We start from the raw sequence: 22,939 nt of genomic DNA on the forward strand, positions 1-22,939 counted from the left end.
ACTTCTCTATCTTTGTCCATAGACCAGCCTATCTGAACGAAGGAGAGTCAAAATTAGGAACAGATGTCTATACTGCGTCTTTGGATGCCTGGACTGTGGCACTTGAGCCACAGAGTATACAGGCAGGAGAGGGTTTTCTATATTTAGGGCATCCGTAGATCCACCAGAAGCCTTGCAGGTTTCTGGAGTCATAGGATCGCATATGGAGGCCTGAATCTTCACTGGAGAGTGGTCCAGGGCGGCCTCACACCCTGTTGCTCTCCCTGGAGTCTAGGCCTGGTCTCCAAACTCAGCGCTCAAATCTTAGTTGTTCTATTATTTGTCTAGGGTCCTCCAGGCCCTGCGGGCCCTGAAGGAAGACAAGGAGAGAAAGGAGCCAAGGTAAGCTACCCTGGTGGCTGTGACCTCTGTGGGTCTGAAGGAGGTTGGGGCAATGGCAGGGTGCAGTCTGAGGACAAAGGAGCCATGGAGGCAGGAGGGAGGATGACGAAGCAGAGGAAGGAGGCCAAAGGAGCCAGGGTGAGGTCACACCTAGTCTTTGACCTGTGACAGAGCAGAAGACAGTACACACAGGAAGCGGGGCCTTAGGAGACTAGGATGGTCATTACCCGAGTAGTACATGTTGTGTCCAGGACTGGAATACCCAGCTACTCTTGAGTGGGGTGACTTGCAGGCCTAGATGGGAACATTTGTCATCTCTGAGATTTAGTGAGCTCCGCATGTGGGTGTCATGTGGCTAGGCACGTGGTGGGTGACCTGCTGTGATGGTTACCACAGTCAGCAGGAGTCAGGGAGCCGCTGGTAACAGGATGGAGCGTGGGCCAAGTTAGCTTCCACGTAGGACACATGGGGAAATCTCTGAATATCTGCATCCTCCTGCATCCTCTAAACAGGGAGAAGCCGGTTTAGAAGGCCCTCCTGGGAAGACTGGTCCTATTGGCCCCCAAGGGGCCCCTGGGAAGCCTGGTCCTGATGGTCTTCGAGGGATCCCTGGTCCTGTGGTAAGTGGCCTAGCAAGCATAGGATGAGGGACAGGTGATGATGGGGGCACCTAATCACAACAAGGGACTCTTTTTCAGGGTGAACAAGGCCTCCCAGGATCCCCAGGCCCTGATGGTCCCCCTGGCCCTTTGGTGAGTAGCATGAAATGCCAGTATTTTCTGTATGGGCTGGGCACGGGAAACCCTTGGGACAAGGACACTGACTCCTCTCCCTTCTCCTACAGGGTCCTCCAGGACTCCCTGGACTCAAAGGAGACTCTGGTCCCAAAGGTGAAAAGGTGAGCTAAGGCTTAGGGGACTCCAATATTGCCATAGCAACACCATCAACTCATCCATAGGCGTTACCGACCTACCACCAAGTACCTGCTGTGACTGTCGCAGGACCTGGAGATAGATTGACAGAGAAGTACACCCAGGGCTTTGAGACTCATGCCTATATCAAGGTGTCCTAGAAGCCCCAGAATTGACAAGAACCTTCTAGAAGCCCCGAGCATCATTAACTGATTGGTGGCTTTTCTCCTCCTCACGTTGATTTATTTGTGAATAAATGGGCTCACGAGACAAGCAGCTGTCCTTAGAGAAGACAGCAAGGAACACCTTTTCCTACTTTGAGATCCTTCGCTAACATGATGGAAGCTGGAAGTCCTGCCAGAACATTCTAGAAACTCATGTGAAACCAAAAGATGTATAGGGCAGATATGGTGGATTTTTCTCTTGAAAGCTGTTTCAGTGAATATAACATTCTTAGCACTGGGCGGTTTCCATTCAGGGTCAGTCTTAGGCCTTGTAGGAAGAGGATACATGTTTAAAGTAAGCAAACTATTCCTCGGGGAAATCCAGTGGCCTCTGGGTCTGGGTACCCCTATATCCTTCCTTTGGCTGTTACTGGGGTTCAGTGCCCAGGATGGTAGTAATACTGTGCAGTTGAGCCCAGGGCCTCACACATGCTAGCCCAGGGCCTTACTGTTCAGCCATGCCCTGGCTCTCCCTGTGTGTTTCTTCAGGTACGTTCCTTACCAGCAAGGGCCCACGAGGCCTCTCTTGTCGCCTGGCCTCTGCCTATTTTCAATCCTCAACATGTTAACTATGACACATTTCCCTGTGTTATGGCCGTGTGCCAGGTCGCCTGGCCCACTGTGCGGTTGACTCAGGGCACTGGTAGCGTGAATTTCTCATACCTTTATTTTCTCATAGGGCCATCCAGGTCTGATTGGACTCATCGGACCTCCGGGTGAGCAGGGTGAAAAGGGTGACCGAGGACTCCCAGGCCCCCAGGGTTCATCTGGTCCTAAAGGAGAACAGGTACATAGAGTAACTAACATCTCCACAGCAGTTTCTAGCTTCCCTTGGAGCCTGGGAGGATGCCCTCATTGCTGTGGAATCTCAAATCTTGCTTTGCAGATGGGACCAGTGGGGACTTGGACTTAGCTAGGTCCCCAAGGCACAAGTTAGAACTTACCCCAAACCCAAGTCCTGGGCAGAGCAGAAGCTCGTTGGTGTGATAACCATCAGAATCAGGGGGCCTGAGCAGTCAAATCCTTGCCCCTCTTTACTAACTCGCTGGGCAGAAGGTGATGGTGGGCAGAGCCATGTTCACTTGTGGAGAGAGGCAGAGCAATGGCCGCCTAACATCCCTGCCTCCCCTTGCCACAGATGCCCACTTCTGACCCCAGACTTCCCCTGGATCCACTGTAGTGGGTTAGTTTGCAGTCTTGGTCAGCTAGGAGGAAACCCTGGCTGCATGTTGGTTTGTCTGTAGGAGGTAAAGTGGAAGAGACGCCCAAGCTGAAAATGGGTTAGTTTGTGTACAGCACAGAAGAAAAGACACACGTGTTCACATGGGGAACCCCCGTTCACTGTAGTGGGACTCCCCACTTTGTACCCACTCACATCTGGGGATCTTTGCTTACCCACACCTTGGCCTATCCCTGAGGACAGCGGAATGTGGGGGTGACAGGAGCCTCTGGAGGCTGAGCGAATGGTAGACATCCCTCTTTAGGTCATATTGGAAGTGGAAGGCATCAAAGGAGGAGACTCCGTGGAGCCTTTGTCTCGGCCACTGTGGGCGTTTTTCTGACTGCCAAGTGTCGCCAGGCTTCTGTGGCACTCAAACTATGCAGCTCTGTACATGAAGGTTCATTGGTTTTTCCACACACAGTGTGGTCTTGGCCATGTTACAGGTAGAAGGTGTCTCCAGCGTGCAGGCTTGAGAAATATGGGACACACTAGAGACTCAGAGGCCAGGCTCTGTGAGCTAACAGTGGAGGGAGACACTTTCTTCTCTGTGAGGCTGGGCTGTCGACTGTGGCTGGACAGGCTAGACTCCTGGACACTTTCTGCTTTCCCCTGTCTCCTGTGGTGAGACCTGACACCAAGAGCCGAGATATGTGGCCAAGCTGGGCAGGAGGCTGGGTCAGGCTTTTCTGAGTTCCAGTGGTGTATGGTGGGGGTGGTGTCTTAATTTATAGTTCCTTCTGGCCTGGGGAGGGGCTGGGGACCTCAGCCTGTGGCTGGTGTTCTGGTGAATCAGTCTAATGCAGCGAGGAGGCGTGAAGGCCCTCACCGTGGAGTAAGCTCTAGAGTGGTTGACTTCAGCTGCCTGCCAGGCTTGGTTGTCACCTTCCTCAATCCCACCCCATCTTAAAGCTGGTAACCTGCATTTTCTGTTCCCTTCCAGGGCATCACTGGTCCCTCTGGTCCAATTGGGCCTCCTGGGCCCCCTGGCCTGCCGGTATGTATCTAGGACAGGTGCAGGGGATGTAGGACCCAGTGGATACAAGGAGGGGAGGGAGATGGACGAGCTGGGCTAGAGAACCACAAGGAAGTCAGAAGAGATGGTTGAAACAGAATTTATTTGTATATAATGCAACACTGGGGTTCCAAGGCACAGGAGCAGGAGAGGGGTTGCTGGTCCCCTGGGTGCCAGTCCCCTGGGTGCCTTGCCAAAGGGGAAGGGAAGGACAAACTTTAATGCCTGAACCCCATCCCAAAGAATGCAGATTCTTCTATAAGCATCTGGGAAGAGGGAGGGGAATGTCTTGGCTCTCCTCTTCCTAATGCGCACAAGTCAGGCCATCTCAGTCCACCCTTGAGAATAAGGGACCTGTCCTCTCAGCACCCTGGCCTAGGCCTCCCTTGTGTTTCCCACATGCCATTCCCACATCCCTGAGCTCTGCCCTCTCTGACCTGTCTGTGTTAATTGAACCTTGGGTTCACATGGCCATGGATGTCCAGCAGCTGACTCCTTCCAGGCCCCTCAGGAGCCCAGACACTCCCTGACTCTTGATGCCTAAATGTCATTCCCAAGCTGAGCATTGTGGGCAGGGTGGCCTCTCACCGGACACCCTCTGCCTCCTGGGGGTGAGTGGCAGCCACTGCCAGCTCTCCTCCTGCCCACCAGCCAGGCAAATGCAGAGAGGACAGGCAAGTGCAAGGTCGGGGACAGGCTGAGCGAAACTAGGAGCTGTGGGCCCCTCTGTTTACTGACATTCTGACCTCTGCTCTCTTCAGGGCCCTCCAGGTCCCAAAGGTGCTAAAGGCTCTTCGGTAAGTGACTCTGCCTTGGTGGGGCCCATGATACCGGAGACCACCTTGGAGGTGGGAGAGGAGTCCTCTAGGAAGTGGGTCACTTGGATGCCCACTCGGGCCCATAGAGATCCTTTCCACCCCTCCCCTTTTCTTCATTATACTGTTTGTTGTTGGTATTCCTTGTTTTCTCTAGATTTCCCTTGGTGAAAAAATATGATTCTATCGCTCTATTGCTGGCTGCTTTTAAGTATTATTTTAATTGTAGCTGTTCCTGCGGTGCTGTGGGAGGAAATCAAGTGAGACGAACTAGCTCTGCCAGATCCTGCAACCTTTTTGCACTCTGGCTAATGTAACAAACACGTGCATTTATCAGGCTCGGTGTGGCTTTTCACTTTGTGCGTATGACACGTCCTGACCGAACTGGAGTCATTAGCGTTTCTGCATCTTTAGTGTTACTCTGTGTTTGGAGCCCTCCAGCCTCTCTATATAGTCATGAAACCTAGCAGGCTAGGATGTGGTGTGTCAGTCCCCCACTGTGTTATAGAACACCGTGCTTTATTCCTTCCGTGCAACCATGTTTCGTACCCATCATCCATCTTCCGTCCTTGCAGTGTCCCGGTCCCCTCCCCTAACCTCTATCATCTACTCTCTATTAACTGTTAATGTTCAAATTATTCTACACTGAACTTCTGGTAATGCTGATTTCAGAGTGCCCCTAGTCGTCACCCCTCCCCCGTGTCCCCACGCACAAGACAAGATGGCCTTTATGACTGAGCAATGCTCCTGTGTGTATACGATACATTCCTTTTTCACTGGCTGGAGCACCTAGGCTGATCCCACGTCTTAGCTACTGTGTTCAGTGCAGCCACCACGGGGGTGTGCGAGTGTCACAGAGATGTAGTGACTCTGTGTCCTTGCTCTACTCAGAAGTGGGACAGTGAGACGGTGTAGCATGTCCACCTTGTTTGTTTGCACCATGCCGACCTCTTCTGCGTCCCCACCATCGGTGTCCCGTCCTCTCTAGCACTTCTTTTAGTCTCTCTGATAAGGACCCTGCTGGCTGAGGTGGATGGAGTCCTGCTGAGGGCTGGGCTTACATTTCTCCCTATGGCCCATGCAGCTGGCATGCTTCCATAAACCCGTTTGTTGGCGTTGGCATTTTCTTTTCTTTTTTATACCTGTCTCCTGTCTTTCTGGGCTGTCTGCTCCCTGCTGTAGAGGGTGCCAGCCTCAGGAAGAGAAGTCTTGCCTGCCTTGTCAGTTTGTCCTGACCTTTCTGGAGCTGCTGGGTCCGTCAGATCACAGAAGGCCCGGTGACCAATTACTGGTTTGTCACTTTCTCCACAGGGTCCCACTGGCCCAAAGGGCGAGGCAGGCCACCCAGGACTCCCTGGCCCACCCGTGAGTAGTCTGTGAAGTGTGGAGGGAGACTGGGGGAGCATCTGCTGTGGGGCTCGCTGTCTGAGATGCAGTGAAACTCAGACGGCGTACCCCGAGGCTGGTCCCCGGGGATGCAGAGGGGGCTGTCAGTGTCACAGGCCTGTCCACGGAGCTCATGGGCTGACTTGCCCTGGGTAGGATTATTGGCCAGAGAGAGAGGCAACGTGCATGTATGTTTGTGACTATGTAAGTGTGTCATAAGACTGTACATGCTTGTGTGTACTTAATTATGTGTATATATTCATATTTATAAGTAATAACTTATGCCTGTATACATGTTTGTAAGTATGGGCTTGTGCATTTGTGTGTAATGTGTAATATTTGTGTAAATATGTGTGTAAATATGCATATAAGTGCATTCATGTTTCTCTATGCTATATGCACTTCTCTTTGTATATGTGTACACGTGTTTATATGTATTATGAATGTTTATATGTATGTGTATACAGGAACATGCATGTTCATGCAAGTATGCATATATGTATTTTGTGCATGTGTGTATGAACATGAAATGTGTATTGTATTATTTCTACATATATATTATATATGTGCTTATATGTATGTGTGAGCATGCATGCATATGTGTGTATGTATTTATGTATATTGTACATTTATGTGTCAGAGTTAGGGTTTCTATATGTAAGTGTTGTGAATATGCATGTTTCTTTATGTATGTATTGTGCATGTATGTATATATATGAATATACATGTACGAACATGTATATGTGTAGATGTATATATTATGTATATTGTGAACATGAATGTATGTGTTTCTAAATGCATAGTATGCATGTGAATATTTATGAATAAGAATGTAAAAACATTCAGGCGTGTTTCTATATGAGTATTATGCATGTGTGTTGTTGTATGACAGAACAACATGCAAAACTAAGGCCTTGAGCCACTAAATTCTGGAGAAAAGGCAGGGCCTTGGGCTCAGGGGAGAAAGGCACTTAGCCTGAGCAAGTGGATGGGCATGGAATATTCAGGATACAGGAAGGAGTGAGCAAACAGTGTGACCTGGCAGCTGTCCTTCCAACCCAGGACACAGAGCCCGAGGGACCCAGATTTCTGGCTCAGGATCATCTTAACTCTGCCCTTGGGACAGGCCCATCCTTGTCCACTCCCATCCATGACTGCTTTCTTCTGCACCCCAGGGCCCTCCCGGGGAGGTCATCCAGCCCCTGCCAATGCAGGCATCGCGGACTCGGCGGAACATCGATGCTAGCCAGCTCCTGGACGACGGGGCTGGGGAGAGCTATGTGGACTACGCAGATGGCATGGAGGAGATCTTCGGCTCCCTGAACTCCCTGAAGCAGGAGATTGAGCAGATGAAGCGGCCACTGGGCACACAGCAGAACCCCGCCAGGACCTGCAAAGACCTACAGCTCTGCCATCCTGACTTCCCAGATGGTGAGGGCGGGCCACAGTGGGAGTCTAGGCCAGTCAGAGCCACGCCTCACTCACTCCCTGTCCGTGGGAGGAAGCCTAGGCTAGACCCTCATTAGCGAGGGAGGTGGCACAATCAGGGGAGGCCAGACAGGCTGAGCACCAAGGCTTCAAGGCTGCTTTACTCTGAGCCTCATTGCTCCTGATCTGTAAAATGGGGACAGAGACATTCCTTGTGGTGGTAAATGGACAGTGTATGAAATGCCTTTGGCCTGGCACTTAGCCGACCCTGAAGGCAGCTTGATGTCAGGATGTGCGATGCTCAGGAAGGCGGGTTTTAAACACTGGCAGAACCATGGGGCTTCATCCTCACCCTTTTCAAACCAAGGGCCTATTGAGCAGCAAACCAAATCCAGCTTGTCTTCCCCCAGTAAGTAGGGACATAGCTCCTGCCAGATGTGAGGGGTGTCTGATTCCAGTAAATTCTGACTCCGCACTTGCGAGTTTCCAGGTTTGTTTCAGGACATTCTTTGCCTTTCTGTCGGCCACCCATCAAGGTCAGCAGACACGTACATGGTGTGCTGCATGCCCCGGCTCTGTTCTTGTGAGCAGGGCTGTCTGCTACTCTTTATGCTTCCCACAGGAGAAGGGAAGCACTATGAGATGAGGAAGGAAGGCTGTATTGGTGACTTTATGGCCCTGGCTGGGCATTTAACAGCCAGACTGAAATGTTGCGGTGGCTTCTGCCGCTGTCTGGAGAGCCATTCTCATGAATCTGCCTCCCTGTCTCTGAAATCAGGTGAATACTGGGTCGATCCCAACCAGGGGTGCTCTAGGGACTCCTTCAAAGTCTACTGCAATTTCACAGCCGGAGGATCCACGTGTGTCTTCCCTGACAAGAAGTCTGAGGGGGTGAGTACTCATGTCAGCCGCTTGCTTCCATTCCAGCCAGGGCTTCAGTATTTCCTGTGTGTATGCAGCTTTAGGGCTAAAAGTCAGAGACCAGCCAGTTTTGGAACCAAGAGCATTCTTCTGGAAGTCACTCTTAAGTGGTCCTGAGATGAGATATTTCAGGCACGTGGCGGCAGGGCAGCCTAGGTCCCAGCAAGTAGGAGAAAGGCTGCCCTGAGTGTGCCCCTCCAGCCTCCCTGGGGCTCTCAGAAGCACCACAACCCAGACCAACCTAAAATTTTGGGGACAAGTGTGATGACGAGCCCAAGACATCTAGAGGATGCTGTGCTTAAACCGGGAGTGGCATCTTATTTCTGTGGAATTTGTCCCCGTCCTCTCAGGTGCCAGGCAGGGGTATCTGTGAAGAATCTGTGAGCAGATAGCGGGTTCTGACTCAGCAGATTTTGTGGGAGATCAGTTAGTCACCCCTGTGGCCTTTCAGGAGCTCCGTTCTATAGAATTTGTGTGCAAGTGATGGGTATGTAAATTATGTGGTGGGAATCTGTAGCAAGGCGACTCTGGCCTAGAACAGGCAGGAATAGGATGAGCCTTTTCCATATCTGAGGATGTGGCCATGACCCCAACTTCAGGGTCCATCCATCTGGCTTGGGATGGCTCATAGTTTTCCCATGCCATTTCCTGGATCCCACAGCAGGTATGCACGGGTTCCACACCACAGCCTCCTGTGACCCTGTCACCTGGGGAGTGAGTTCCTGCTGGAGGGAGCATAAGGGTTCCCTGGGGCTTCCATCCCCTCCCTAAATCACACCATAAAAGTGGCAAGCACCAGCGTGCCCTTGGGTCACACTGGCAGTAGGAGCAGAGCAGGGGTGAGAGATTCATAGGCTTGACATCCATCCATCCCTCCTGCATCCTGGATTCCTGGATTCCCAGAGACAAGCCAGGGCTTAGTAGAGGTCTGAGACCTGAGCATCTACTCTATGGGTCTTGGATTCCTCCATCTGGCCAGAGCTGGGTACAGAATTAAACTAAGAGACCTTTCTCACCCGCCTTGGCGCTCGGCCCTCTCCAGCCAGCCGCTAGTAGCCAAGCTGTATCTGGGGCTGGGTCACATGGAGTCTTTATAGACCCTGCACTTTGGCTCTTTGCTTCTTCCAATGTATGAACTACAGGCTGGGCCAGGGCTGCACTGTCCAGGATGAAAAGACCCTCTCCTAGCAGCGCTGGGACATGAGGCTCCAGGGCCTGGAGCAGCTTTGAGCAGAAGTCAGAGTTGAAGCCTGTGCTCTCTGTCTCTAACTTGGGAGGAACTGCTCCGAGTGTGGCCTTGACTGTTAGATCTGAAAACAACAGGGAAAAGTGGAGGATTCTGGTGATTCGGCAGACAGGACACCTCATTTTCCCAGAAATCTGTTCTGTCCTAGCACCCGCCCAGCTCAAGGGGGCAATCAATAGTGTCTCATATCTCTTCCTCTCCCCACTTAACATCTGGACCCGGGTCCCAAATATGGTCTCAAAAGGAGCAGCTCAGCCCAGTCTGGGCCCAGGCTATCTGGAGGACTCTCTTTTCCTCCTCCTACAGTGAGTCAATCCAGAGATGCCACCTCCCACCCTCACCTACAGAGGCTCAGTCACCCACTAGACCCGAAGTGAGATTCCCCTAGGGAGGCCAGAAGTAAGCCCATGATGAAGGATAGCACTGAAAGTACAAGAGGCTTTGGGGCAGCCTTTGTTCCCTTGTCACGGCATATTACCTAACAGCTCCAAGGACCCCAAAGACCACAAGTCCCCAGTGAAGACCTTCACACCCACACACACACACACACACACACACACACACCCCTCTTATATGACTTTTTCTGGGGAGACAATGATAAACATCTTTTCACCTCAGATAGGGCACCAACAACAGAGCAAAGAACAAAAAATGATTTTACCCAGGTTTAGCTGAGCGAAGCTGTGAGTTTCTTGGGTGACTCAGAGGCGGCTGTCTCACTGAAAAGACCTCCGCCCCAGGCCTACAACTTACAAAAGCTGCAGCATTGGATTCGTGACTGGCAGGCAGTGTGGCTGGTCAGAGAACCTCTTCTTCCCATGGATTTTATAGCCTTTGAAGGGGCCTTGTGTGTCCTGTAAGCCAGAGCAGGTTTCTGAGACTTGTGAGTTGTGTTTACAAACACCAGTGGTTAAAGGCAACTTGATAGGGGTGTCACAACATTAACAAAGCAGTGTAGTGGCCTCCCTGCTAGAGCCTGTTATCTCCCCACCCATGGGCTTTTCCCCCTGCCTTCCAGTTCCGGATGTGAATTCCCTGCTGGGAAGTGGGTCTTAAGCCTATTGAAAATCAGCTGGTTACACCATAAAAGTTGTATCACTATGGCAGCCATGTGTACATCTTGTCTGGCTTGTTGGTAGAATAGCCTGCAGGACGCATAACTAAGCAGGACTGTTAGGGACAATTCTCCATCCCCCCCCCCAGTGCCTATTTAGTGCCCCCTAGTGCTAAGGAAGTCAATCAGAAGGGAGGGAGCTTCCGGCTCAGTCTCAGCCTGGTTTTCCCATGGCCTGCAGCCAGCCAACATGGAGGGAGCTTCCCATATGGCTATGTACTCAACTCACGCCACACTCATGTACCTTATGCACACACATATCATGCAAAAACACGTATGCATATGTACATATACTGTACATACATACATACATACATACATACATACACACATACACACATACACACACACACCCCTCTGCAGCTCCCACACAGTGGGAATGCCCATGTTGCTGCAGTAGCAGGTGTAGCTGAAGAGCCCAGTCTGCTGTGTCTCAAGATTGAGAATGGGATGCGATGTCCACACATTGCATGCTGGCTGCAACTTTCCCTGTCACCGACACGAGACTACTGCATTTGCTGTCTGCTGCCCCATGGGTACCTTTCATGTCACTTGACGCCCTGGTGCACATCGGCTGCTAGGGTGTGGTCTTTAGCCCTGGCATGACTGTGTTGACATGTACTTAGCCACTGTAGGGCTCCAGAGATGTTGTCACCCCGTGTCACCGTGGTAAGGCCTCAGCTCTTAAGGGAAGCCTAGTTACCTTGGCACGACACGGGCTGGGAAAGCTGGGAAGATCTATCTGTGGAGGCAGAAGTAACCCTTTCATTTTCTGTTTCTCTCCCTCCCCACCATTCCTGCCTGATGTGTAGGCCAGAATCACTTCTTGGCCCAAAGAAAACCCAGGTTCCTGGTTCAGTGAATTCAAGCGTGGGAAACTGGTAAGGTGACCCCACGTCTTTTGCAGCTGTCACTTTAAAACCGCCATCTCCTATCTTGCAGAGTAAAATGGCCCGCTGGCCCAAAGAGCAGCCTTCCACCTGGTATAGTCAGTACAAACGGGGTTCCCTGGTAAGTGGCCGCCTCACGCTGTCTGCTTGCGGCTCGGCCTGGCTCTGGGTGCTGCCTGGGACTGACTGCAGTTGGGGCCACACCTGCTAATGCCCTTTAGGCCAACCTGCTCCACACGCCTGACAGCAAGGTCCGATGGGTGTGATGTTCCTTCCTCTTGCCTCCTCTTTCACCTAGAGTTCCTTCGCTCCTGGAAGTAGGCGGGTAGCTTCTCACTGAGACTCAGGGCACCCACAGCTGGAGGTAGGAGCTCCAGTAAAGTCACATGCCATTGACAGATGGCACACCCCGGCTGACGACATCCATAAGTCCATGGGCACAGCAGATGAGGTGGTTCACTGAGGGTCCGTCCAGGCTGCTGCTGTTTACATCCTCTTCCTGGGCTGTGCAAGGCCCATGGGCTCTGGCTGTTGGCCTTGAAGTCTCCACTTGCCCCTCACATATTAGTCTGTGTTTAACTCATGGGAGGTATACCTCAGAACCCCATCACCTTAGAGGTGAAAATATCTTAAAACATCAACCAGAAAGCTCATGTGGCCAGCACGGAGGCCAGGAACTTGCTTCGATTCATTCCCACTCAATAGGACATCTTCCCCTTAGCACTTTGAACCTTTCCTAAAGTCCCATCAGAACTCTGTGACACCTTGCTGGACTCCAGGTTTCGGGTTCCGAATAGAGCCCACACACCTTCTTTGGACTCTCCTCTTCCATCTAGCCATCTAGTGGGCCTCACCCTATGGGTCCTTGCTCACACAAACCCCTTTTGGGCTTCCACTGCCTCTCAATGCTGCACCAAGGCTCCACCTTTAGTGAGCACAGAGCCGTGCATATCCGAGCTTTCAGTGGCTTCCGGGACCATCCTCTCTGTCATCCCTTTGCCTGGAGGCATGTCTGGCTGTCTGTCAGGGTCCTGAGGTGCTCGGCCTGTGCACAGAAGCTGCAGGCCTGTGTTCTTCTGGCTCCAGCCCCCACAGCCTTCTCTTTCCTTGCTGGGAGCTGGGCTTCCTCCTTGTTGTTTCCTCTCCTTTGCTTCTTCTGCTTCCTTCAGAGAGAACCACTGGCACACAGAAGGACCTGTGGTGGGGGAGGCCTAGTGAGCAGTGGCAGGAGACTTGAGGCAAGAAGAGGGTGAGACTCCCCAGGTCTGAGATCCATTGGGTCCTATCTGCCTGAGGTTGGCCTGGCTTCTCCCCTTCCAAGATGGCTTCCACCTAGTGTAGTCCAGGTCCCCAAGGGGGCGCCCACCACTATCCTTGCTGAAGAAGCAAATAGCCATAGAATGCCTAGGCAGCCTCCTCTGACCTTTACCCTGAGTTGGCTGCCAGGAACAGGGGTGCAGGGACCATCCACGGCAAACCAGCCTGCCTCCAGGCTCCACTGCCTCATTCCCAGCTCCCAGTAACAACCATAGTAACTGGAGGGCAGAGAAGAAGCCAATCTCTTTCTGAGATGCCTAAGATGGCTGCTCACACTGAGACGGCAGGAAATGCCCCAGGGCAGGGCCATTTAAAGACTGGGATCCAACCCGGGATAGTACTGGAGCTTTGGGTCCTTCTGTGTCTGGTGCCAGCTCTGCCTCTGCTGCGGCATGTGTCTTTTCTCGAGTCAGTCACGTGACCTCCCAGGAACGCCAGATGCCCAGACCACTGGTTGGTATGCATTTTCCTCTGAGAGTCTGATTGTGGGTTTTCTGGAGCTGCCTCCAAGGGAATGACGTTTGCCAGAAGCTTGGGAACCACTATGGTGTCCTAGTGCCACGGTGGGAAGGACAGGGTCCTGGCCTGGCTCCACCACCCCATTCTTTCCTCCCATTACTGCTGAAAACATGGGTTCTGAAGTTGTCACTGTTTTTTTGATCACCGCGCCCTGTACCAGACCCAACATTGCCCGGGCATTCCTTTATTGCCTCATGTCCTTTGGAGTGGCCAACACAGAGCAGTGTTAGAGCAGCAGCCAACCGGAGATGTGATTACCAGAGTGAGACACGAACCTCTGCCAACCTCCTTTCCTTAATGAAAAGTCATTACAGGACCTGCCCAGCTGAGCCCTCTAGTCCTTGCCTGGAGAGAATCGTCTAGTCACCCCCAGGCTGGGAAGCCAGTGGTTTGTTCCACAACTAAGAATTTTACACCCCTGCTAATGCTGACACCTCAGAAAACTCCCTGCAAAAGAGATGTAGAAAATGAGACTCTCCTCTCAGGATGCCCATGCCAGCCTGCACCTAGCAGAGCAAAGTGGCTTGAGATACTAATGACACTGTGGAAGCCACTTACCAAGTGGCGTTCTCTTTACCCGATGCGGTTCCTAGTTTGCTGTGGAGAGTGGAGCCTTCCAGTGAGGGTCCTGTCTCCGGAGACCCGCGTTTCTTGCTTGCTATGGCCAGTGGTCAGCAGGATAGCCTGTTTGTTGTCTCAGAATCCCTACAGAAGAGGATACCCTTGTACCTCTGGGGTACTCCAGGTCACTCAAATTCCCACACAACTCAGGTCCTACTCAGGCTGGTTCATCATCCATCCAAGCCATTCTCAAGGGTCTCTTGGCTGTTCTAGCTCTTGAATCTAGCAGATTCACAGGTGGAACTGTGAACAGACTGAACACTCAGCAGGTGGCCTTCCATTTTCCACAAGAGCCCATGCCACCTTCCTTTGCTAAGCACAGTGACAGGGACAAGAGGCTGAGCTTCTGTACTTGTGGTATATGTGTTCCAAGGATGATAACACACAGGCACTGGAACACAGGACCTGAGCTGATGCACATAACCTCAGGGCTGTGTTCAGGAACAGTGAGGAGCAGTGGCAGAGCTTTGACCAAACATGACAGTCATAGCATCTCCTGCTTATGGCTGTGTGCCCAGGAGAGAGAAGAACTCCTGTTAAGGCTCAGGGTCAGATAGAACACTCAAGAACTATCAGGGCAGCAAAGGATGTGGTCACCAGAACCCCAGGAGCTGTTTCCACTCCTAGGCCTTATTCCCATACATTTGATCCGAGGAAGAGAGACCTTGCCTCTTGCTCCCAGCACCCCAACTCACTGATGGGAGTGTGGAACCGTCTGTGTCCCGTAGATGAGAGAGCAGGTCTTAACGAAACATAACGTTCATTCAGTGCAGTCAAGCCAGGCAGACCCAGCCAAGTGGGGAGGAAGTGGTTGGCTCCTCAGACATGGCCTGAAAGCTAGAGACAGAAAAGAGGGTCGAGTGTAGGAAAACCTGATCCAGGCAGGCTTCTGGAGGAAGCAGTGTGGGCGCTGGACCTGGAGATTGCTGGGTGAAGGGTAATAAGCAGACTGTCAGTCCCTGAAGGAAACAGGGTGTATTTTCACTAGACTCCTGATCCCGGAGCTCCCAGGAGATTATTCCATGTGCTGGCCTTGAGGCAAGGAGTCTGGAAGCTTCCAGGCAGTGACCTCAGGGAGTTGGGCTTGGGTGAAGCCCTCTGGATGTGGGCAACTCTGTGGCCATTGCTCTATCTCTATCCTGCTGATTCCCTTACTATACCCACCCCCTAGCTCTCCTATGTGGATGCTGAAGGCAACCCTGTGGGCGTGGTACAAATGACCTTCCTGCGGCTGCTGAGTGCCTCCGCCCACCAGAACATCACCTACAACTGCTATCAGTCAGTGGCCTGGCAGGATGCCGCCACAGGCAGCTACGACAAGGCTATCCGTTTCTTGGGCTCCAACGATGAGGAGATGTCTTACGATAACAACCCCTACATCCGCGCCCTGGTGGATGGCTGTGCTGTGAGTATCACATGTGCCCGTGATGTCACCTTGTATGCCCCCCTTGGGTGCGTTGCTATACCTTCTGCGTACTATTCCCTGAGCTGTATACTGGAGATGTATCAGGGGCCAAATATGCCTCCAGCCTGGCCATATCAGAGTGTAGCTGACTTGGACAGGTCCGGTTTTGGAGTTTAGAGATCATTTCTATTTAAGTAGCTCTTTTCTGGGCAGGGTGAGAACACAAACTGGGCACCTTTGTATGTATGGAAGCATGTGTCTTATTTGTGTGTGTGTGTGTGTGTGTGTGTGCACTTGTATGTATTAGTATGTGGGGGTGCCTGTGGATGGCACAAGTGATTGTCACTCCTATAAAATGACAAGGTCTCTCACTGGCTTCAGCTTGCCAAGTAAGTCGAGCTGGCTGGCCAGTGAACTATAGGAATCGGTAGCCTTCCCCTGCCACATACCCCCAGCACCAAGATTGCTAGCAGGTGCCACCATACCCGGCTTTTAGTTTAAGGATTTATTTAATTTTTATTTTATGTGTGTGAGTGTTTTGCTCACATGTATGTCTATGTACCACAAGCACGTCTGGTGCCCATGGAGGCCAGAAGAGAACATTGAATCCCCTGGAACTGGAGCCATTGGATGGTTGTGAGCCACCATGTGGGGGCTTGGGATTGAGCCTAGGTCCATTGCAAGAGTAACAAGTGCTCTCAACCACTGAGCCATCTCTCTAGTCCTCATACCCAGCTTTTAAAATGTGGGTTCTAGGGATCGTATTCTGGTCTTCATGCTTACATGACAAGCACTTTGCTGATGGAAATGTCTCCCCAGTCCAGCACTGGACTTCTGAGCGGGAGCCAACCATACTGAGGAGCTCTCTATACACCTCCAATGGCAGGCTGACCCAGAGAGAGTGTGGAAGTGTGGAGCTAAATGCAAGCTCTCCTGACCATAGCCCACACTGACCGTCTTCTCATGGGGAGGGCTATTCTATCCGCAGCACTGAGCATCATTATGAGCTGTGGCATCCTCAGCATCCACAGATGCCGAGGCAAGTGTAAGATGACAGAAGTCCACTGGGCTAGAGAGGGAGAAACAGCCCCCTCCTGTTTTTACTCCTGAAAGAAAATCCTGCTTTGGAAAAGGTGGGGAAATAATGGCTCAGAACAGAATAACCCACTGATAAAACAAAACAAAACAAAACAAAACAAAACAAAACAAAACTCGCTCTGTGTACTGGAGGGGACAGACCAGCAGGACACCCGGGGCTCAAGGCAGTCCAAAGGGAACAGCAAGCAAGACTGGCTGGGGTGGCCAACATGCTCTCCGCCCCCAATTCCCGGAGAAGTCCAGCCACAACTTGAAAGGTCACGATCCTTTCATTCAATTGCAGGGCTCCTTCAGGGGGTTTTTGTCCTCCACATGCAGGCCAGTGGTGCCAGGGCCTGCTCAGCCCTGGGAGGCCGACTTGATTCATTTTGTAATCACAGCCACTGAAATTGGAATTCCAGCGCTGGTATTGTGTGGCTGGGTAGCCTGATTGAGGGGGTTGCCAAGCAGCCGGCCCTGTGGGGTGGCCAGGAGTCACTCTACATCAATCCCGTTGTTTGTGCAGCTTTGTGTGCCCCTGGGGGGCTGTTGCTAGCTGGCGATGGTTATTTATGTCTCTTCTTTAACTGCGTCCCTCTCTAAGCGCTCTGATAATTGGAGCAACGGGGCCCCACAAATCCATGTGAAATCGCCTGCCAGCTCCACACACGGTGGTCCCCGGAGTAGGAGAGAGAGACCCACTCCATGCTAATGCCATAAAGGAAGGGAGTGGTGCCTGCTGTAAGCCTGTAGGTACATGACTCACTGGTATACAAAAATGGAAACCCCCATCACTGACCTCACATGGCTTCCCAAGACTCTACCACCTTCCAGGGTCCAGGAGAGGCCAGGCTGTTGACCTCATTGTAAGTCTGGGTCGGGGAGCAGAGCCCAAGATAACAGGGCCTACATGAGGAGTAGCCAGTTCTGGCTCCCTAACCTGGCCAGGAGGGTGAGGTTCTCAGCTACCCCACAGTTAGCTTCATGGGTATGAAAGTCCAGCCCCTGAAGATAGCCAGATTTTTCCCCTTTCTTTTTTTTGAGACAGAATTTATTTGTGTAGCTCTTGCCATCCTAGAACTCAGTATGTATGCTGGGCTGGCCTTGAACTTGCAGAAATCCCCCTGCCTCTGCCTCCTGAGAATTGGGATTAAAGGCACGGGCCACTGCCCCTTTTTTTTCTTTTATATTTTTTATGTATATGATGTACATATTTGTGTATATGCATGTTTTACATGTATAAGCACATATTCACGTATACATGCACTTGCGTATATACATGCTCGCACGCAAGCTTGTTTGTGTGTATATATGTGTGTGTGTGTATGTATGTATGTGCACATGCAGAGCCCTAACATTGGGGTCTGTTGGGAATCATCAATATTAATCACTGGGGCAGTGTCTCTCAATCAAATGTAGAGCTCACTGATGCGGCTTGTCTTGCTAGCTCACTCGCTCTGGGATCCCATCTCTGTCTTCCAAAGCTGGACTTGCAGGTGGGCTGCCACATTTATATGTATTTGTGAGGATTCAAACTTCTCTTCATATTTGCATAGCGAACATTTTAACCCTGAGCATCTCTCTAGCCCCCAGATATATCACATAGTAAGTTTTAGGTGACCCTGGAAGTGCAAGGGTATGATCACCCATCCCTGGCCAGAGCAGCCCTCAAACTGGACCGGGTTCTAGTGCTGGCTTCCTGGTGGCAAGTTCCTTCTGTGTTTCTCAAGGGACAGCCAGAAAACTATAGATGACAAAATCTTCTAAGACTCCCATTGAAGAAAGTTTTGCAGATTCTGAATCCACTCCAAGTCAATCTGAATAGGCAGAGCCTGCAGTATTCAAACGTTCCTGGGCCTTGGTGTATCCCTAGCTTGGCTTTGAGCACAAGACAGAGGGGTCTTATCAGGACAACTGTGGGTGGGTGGGGCCTGGGGAGAGTGGACGTTGAGAGCAGGGAAGACTGGACACTCGTGCCGGGTAGAGAAGGCACTGCCCACTCCCACACTCACCCCTGCACTCTCTCTGCCCACTCCCGCACTCACCCCTGCACTCTGAGCAAGCCCTCCACACTCCTGCTGGAGATGTCAAGTAGCCATGCTGTTGTAACGACTTAACCTGCAGAGCTTAGCAGTTTTACACAAAGAAATTTACCAGTGCGCTCAGGTCTGATATCAGAAACCTAAGAGTGGCTTTGTTTGCAGCCGTGGCTCAGGGTGGCTTGGGTTGGTTTGGCCATGACCATCACCTAAGTGGCTTACAAACCATGGGAGCTGCCCACAGTTCCACAAGCAGGAAGCCCGAGGTTGTGGTCATCACCCCTGGGTTGTGCACAGTTGCCTTCTTGCAGTGTTATCACATGGCAAAGATAGAGAAGGTCTTCATGAGGGAACCAGTTTCACTCATGAGGGGTCCAGGGGTCCATCCTCGTGGTCCAATCATCTCTCCAAGGCCCAGCATCCCACAATCGTCTTGAGTAACTGGGCTCCTATTTGGATGTGGGGTACCCATGCAAAGGAAGGCCCTGCAGCTGGGCACCAAACATGAAAGATTCAGGACTGACACAGGGTCAGCAGAGGATCCTCTGCCGGGCTGCATCCTGGCATGTGGTACCCACAAAGGAGATGCTTGCTGCCCATCTGCTTTCTCCTCGTGATTTCTCCAGGCCTTCCCAGGCCAGACACAGTTGCATGTAAATGCAGCCTACATCCATGATAGTAGAAGACAGGGGGCCAGTGGGTAGCCCAAGATTTGTGGTGGAAAAGGGAGACACTGGGCACCATTGAAGGAAGCTGACAGAGTGGGCAAACCAGATTGTCTTTTGTGATAAATGTTCTTGACACACAAAGTTAAGAAGTGTGCTTGGTGTTGGGGACAGAAGTACTCATGTCCTCCCTATATTCTGGTCTGAGAGGGTTGACTCTGCTGGCAACTCCCCCCACCTGCCTGAGGCTCCGCCAGCTTTTCCTACCAGAGCTTTGTCCTGCTCCGCTCAAAAGTGCTGATCTGATTACAGGAGGGCACAGACTCTGAACTATCGTGGCCCTTCTGTGCCTCAGTCTACCCAGTTCTCTCTGGAACAGGTAGTAAGGAAAGTTACCTCGCCTGTCCAGGAGAGGCCTGGGATGGCAGCTCTTGTGTGAAGTCTTACGGGAAGTCCCATCACCTCTCCTCCAACTTGCTGTTCTTGGTGGCTCAGGGAGTTGGTAGAGTCTTGGGGCAGAGGAGGACCTGGGTCAGGGGTGGTAGGTGACCTAAACACCTTAACCACCACAAGAAGCCCCCAGTTTTAACTGCCTTCACCTTCTTCCCCCTTCCTAGACCAAGAAAGGCTACCAGAAAACGGTGCTGGAGATCGACACCCCCAAAGTGGAGCAAGTCCCCATTGTGGACATCATGTTCAACGACTTTGGTGAAGCCTCACAGAAATTTGGATTTGAAGTGGGACCAGCTTGCTTCCTGGGTTAGGAGCTGCTGAGCCCACCGGTCTTCAGAGCAACCTCGTGACCTCAGCACCCCACCTGTGGGTGTCCTGTGCACGGCCCATCCCGGACAGTGAACGTTTCTCACCCCTGCCTGCCTGACTCATCTATGCCTCGGAGGGACCCTCCGTGGCCTTGGACCCCACACCCAGAGAGAACAAAGGGAAAGAGCCGTGTCCCGCCACGGAGCCGAATCACATGACCTAACCACACCACAGCCTCTTGCCACGCTGCAGGCCCTGGTCCCCAGCTCTCCTGATAGGTTCATTAAAGGCGTTCATGGACTGTTGGTAGGGAGTCAGGGTGGGGCAGTATTTGGAAATCACTTAAAAAGATGCAACTTGAAGATATGTATCCCCCTTGACCTTCAAAAGATGCTCTGAGGTGGTCCTATAAAGGTCGCCAAAGCCTTCTTTTTTTTTTAAACAACCCTCAACACATCCACTCAGAGGCCAAATGTCATTCCACACGTGCCTTTCCGATGGATTAAAGGTGCTTATGTTTTTGTGAGAGTTTTAAGTAAATATTTGTATTGTATTGTTATAAATGTTAAGTGTGCCTGGCTTTCAATCTCGCATGGAAACCCAGCCTCAGGCCCATGGGGAGAGCGGGCAGCTGGGACGGGGCACCAGCTCGGGCTTGCAATCGGCTCTCTGTAGAGGGCATCTCCTCACTCCTCCCCCTCCCCATCCCCACAAGAAAGTGCAATAAATTGGAAATTTGCTCAGTCAGCAAGAAACTGCATCACCACTGCAGGTGCCTGGGCCCTTTCCAGACTTTTAATTATTTTTTTTCTTTTTGATTAGCTCTGGATAATTTTTTATGGGGAGGGAAAAATAGGCATTTGAGATCCTGCCTTTCCTACATGCACTCAGATTAAAACACAGGCTTAAATTAATCCTGGTTGCTTCCCTTTTCCGTGTTTCTTCCTGCAGAGGCTGATGGGACAGTGTCCAGGGTTTGAGAACCACGTGTTCTGTAGATGATAAATAACTATGAACATTGGTGCTGATTTTTTTTTACACTTGTCTCTTGTGGTGCTATGTGTCCTAGAGGCTGCATTAGGGTGCCTGCTGCACCTCCTTTCCCCCACCTGCCTTTACCCTGGCCAATTTTCTACATTCTGAGATTTTGCCAAGAACCTAACGATCAGATTGGTGCCAGAGACCTTTTTTCCTTGAAGGCACCGCGTGTTCATGATGGTGGGGAGTCCTTCCAGAAGCCTGAATCCCCTCCGGGCTCCGCTTATTTCATTTGAAAACACACGCGCAAAACAAAGACTTCCTGCATGGTACATTGCGTATCCATGATCGTGTTCAGTTGCTGAATGTTCGTGGTGCTAATTTCTGTGTGCGTGCCAAGGATGGGATGGAAGCCACTGGGTGCCCACGCTGATAGCCAGACTGCCCTGTGAGCAGCAGGTGGACTGAGAGAAGGACTTCGTGGCTCCAGGGCTGCTGTTTGGGTTTCCACCAGAGGGGTGTTCTGGGCGCAGGTGTCAGTTCTGGGGTCGGTATGGATCCCTCTGCATGCTGTCGTCTTCTTCCTCCTCCAAGGTGTGTGTGATGGAGAGGCTGCCTTCTGGGTGCAGAGGTCTCCAGGACCAGCAAGAGAAAAGAATGGCTCACTGTGAGTCCCACGCCTGTCATGCCTCTCCTTCCACCATGAGGAGGCTATGGTGCCCAGGGAGTCAGCCATCACGCTCTGGTGCTCCTCTCCCCACCCCACCCCAAAGTGAAGGAAACCACAACGAAGCACCCGGGAGTGACCAGGATTGATGAACGCCACCAACAGGCATCCCCAGGTTTCCTCAAGAACAAGTTTTACTCTTGCCAAAGAAAAGCCTGGCCTGGAGGTCGCTCCTGAAAGCCAGGATGCCATCGTGAGCCAGGGACCACTTGCTGTGCGTGCCTCTGCGTGAGAAAAGCCATATTGGAAGATGGCCATGTGATGCCCTGTGGATTCTGTGTAGGTCATGTGATTCGGTGTCTGCCTCTCTCCCCATCTGACTTGCTCTTTCACCCTGCCCCATTCTCTGTCAGTTCCCCTCCAAGTTGCAATTTGTATTGAAGTCTAAAATGTGTCCTGTTCTCCTCAGTCCACTTCACCTTCAATATTTTACAATAAAAATTACTTCTTATATTTGCAGAAATGCTCCTGGCATCATTTTTTATGTCTCCGTTTTCTCTGGTGTGTGCTCTCTCTCTCCCTCTTTCTCCATATATAATTGGGCAAATGGTGGCGAAAATACACAAAAAACATAAACAGAATGCTGTGATAAAAGATATAGGACCTTGGGTCCTTTAAAATTTCAGGCCAAAGGGTACATTGTATATTTCCCAGAGGTCCAACTGGAAGCCTCAAAATTTCACTTCTCCACAGGAAGAGTGTTTGAAAATATTTTAAAACCGTGTACTAAAGGAATCCTTGTAACAGTGTCTCAATAAAGGAGTTTACTGTTTACACCTGAGACTTGACCCGCTGTTTCCTTTGCATGGCCAGGCCCTCTGCCACCTGATGCTTTGTTGGCTTACAGTCCCAGACATTAAGAACTATGAACGGGGGGGGGGGGGGGGGGGGGGGGGGGGGGGGGGGAGGGTTGTTCTAGGAAGTGTGGAGAATGGCTACCGGCTGTGAATGGCTCATGTTGCTGTGGGCCCAGCTGTGGGCTACTTTGTATCCATGAATGGGTATTAGGATGTAGCCGGTGCTGATTTCAAAGGCCTTACTTTTCACCCTGGGCTTTTGACACCCTGAGGGGACGTGTCACCAAATCCATCAGGTGACCCCTTTGCAACTAGATAATCACATCACACTGTTTGTGGCTGGAGGAGGCACAGGTGGTCCACCTCCGCCAATGACCTTCATTCAGCAAATGGGATGTGTACTTCCTGCTTCTGAAGGGGCGGCTCTTTGTTTATCAGCAGTCGTGGCAACATCCCTGCAGGTTCTGGTGTCACAGCCACCA

At 51.5% G+C, this 22,939-nt stretch overlaps 1 protein-coding gene across 2 annotated transcripts in view; it reads left to right on the forward strand.

Annotated features, from left to right (window-relative positions):
* Positions 1 to 22,441, forward strand: part of Col5a1 (collagen type V alpha 1 chain) — a 152,245-nt gene extending 129,804 nt beyond the window's left edge. Inside the window, exons 54-66 of one of the 2 annotated variants that reach the window (XM_038335777.2) lie at positions 328 to 381; positions 894 to 1,001; positions 1,080 to 1,133; positions 1,226 to 1,279; positions 2,196 to 2,303; positions 3,679 to 3,732; positions 4,512 to 4,547; positions 5,877 to 5,930; positions 7,127 to 7,382; positions 8,158 to 8,270; positions 11,473 to 11,541; positions 15,179 to 15,412; positions 19,811 to 22,441. In XM_038335777.2, coding sequence (XP_038191705.1) covers positions 328 to 381; positions 894 to 1,001; positions 1,080 to 1,133; positions 1,226 to 1,279; positions 2,196 to 2,303; positions 3,679 to 3,732; positions 4,512 to 4,547; positions 5,877 to 5,930; positions 7,127 to 7,382; positions 8,158 to 8,270; positions 11,473 to 11,541; positions 15,179 to 15,412; positions 19,811 to 19,957 — 1,341 coding nt within the window. In that variant the 3' untranslated portion in view covers positions 19,958 to 22,441. Of the gene's footprint in view, positions 1 to 327; positions 382 to 893; positions 1,002 to 1,079; positions 1,134 to 1,225; positions 1,280 to 2,195; positions 2,304 to 3,678; positions 3,733 to 4,511; positions 4,548 to 5,876; positions 5,931 to 7,126; positions 7,383 to 8,157; positions 8,271 to 11,472; positions 11,542 to 11,602; positions 11,672 to 15,178; positions 15,413 to 19,810 lie in introns of both variants that reach the window. The other variant, XM_038335778.2, reaches the window with a different exon arrangement.
* Positions 22,442 to 22,939: the final 498 nt, after the last annotated feature.

This window comes from Arvicola amphibius, chromosome 7 (assembly GCF_903992535.2).
Source record: "Arvicola amphibius chromosome 7, mArvAmp1.2, whole genome shotgun sequence".
Classification (NCBI taxonomy): Eukaryota; Metazoa; Chordata; class Mammalia; order Rodentia; family Cricetidae; genus Arvicola; species Arvicola amphibius.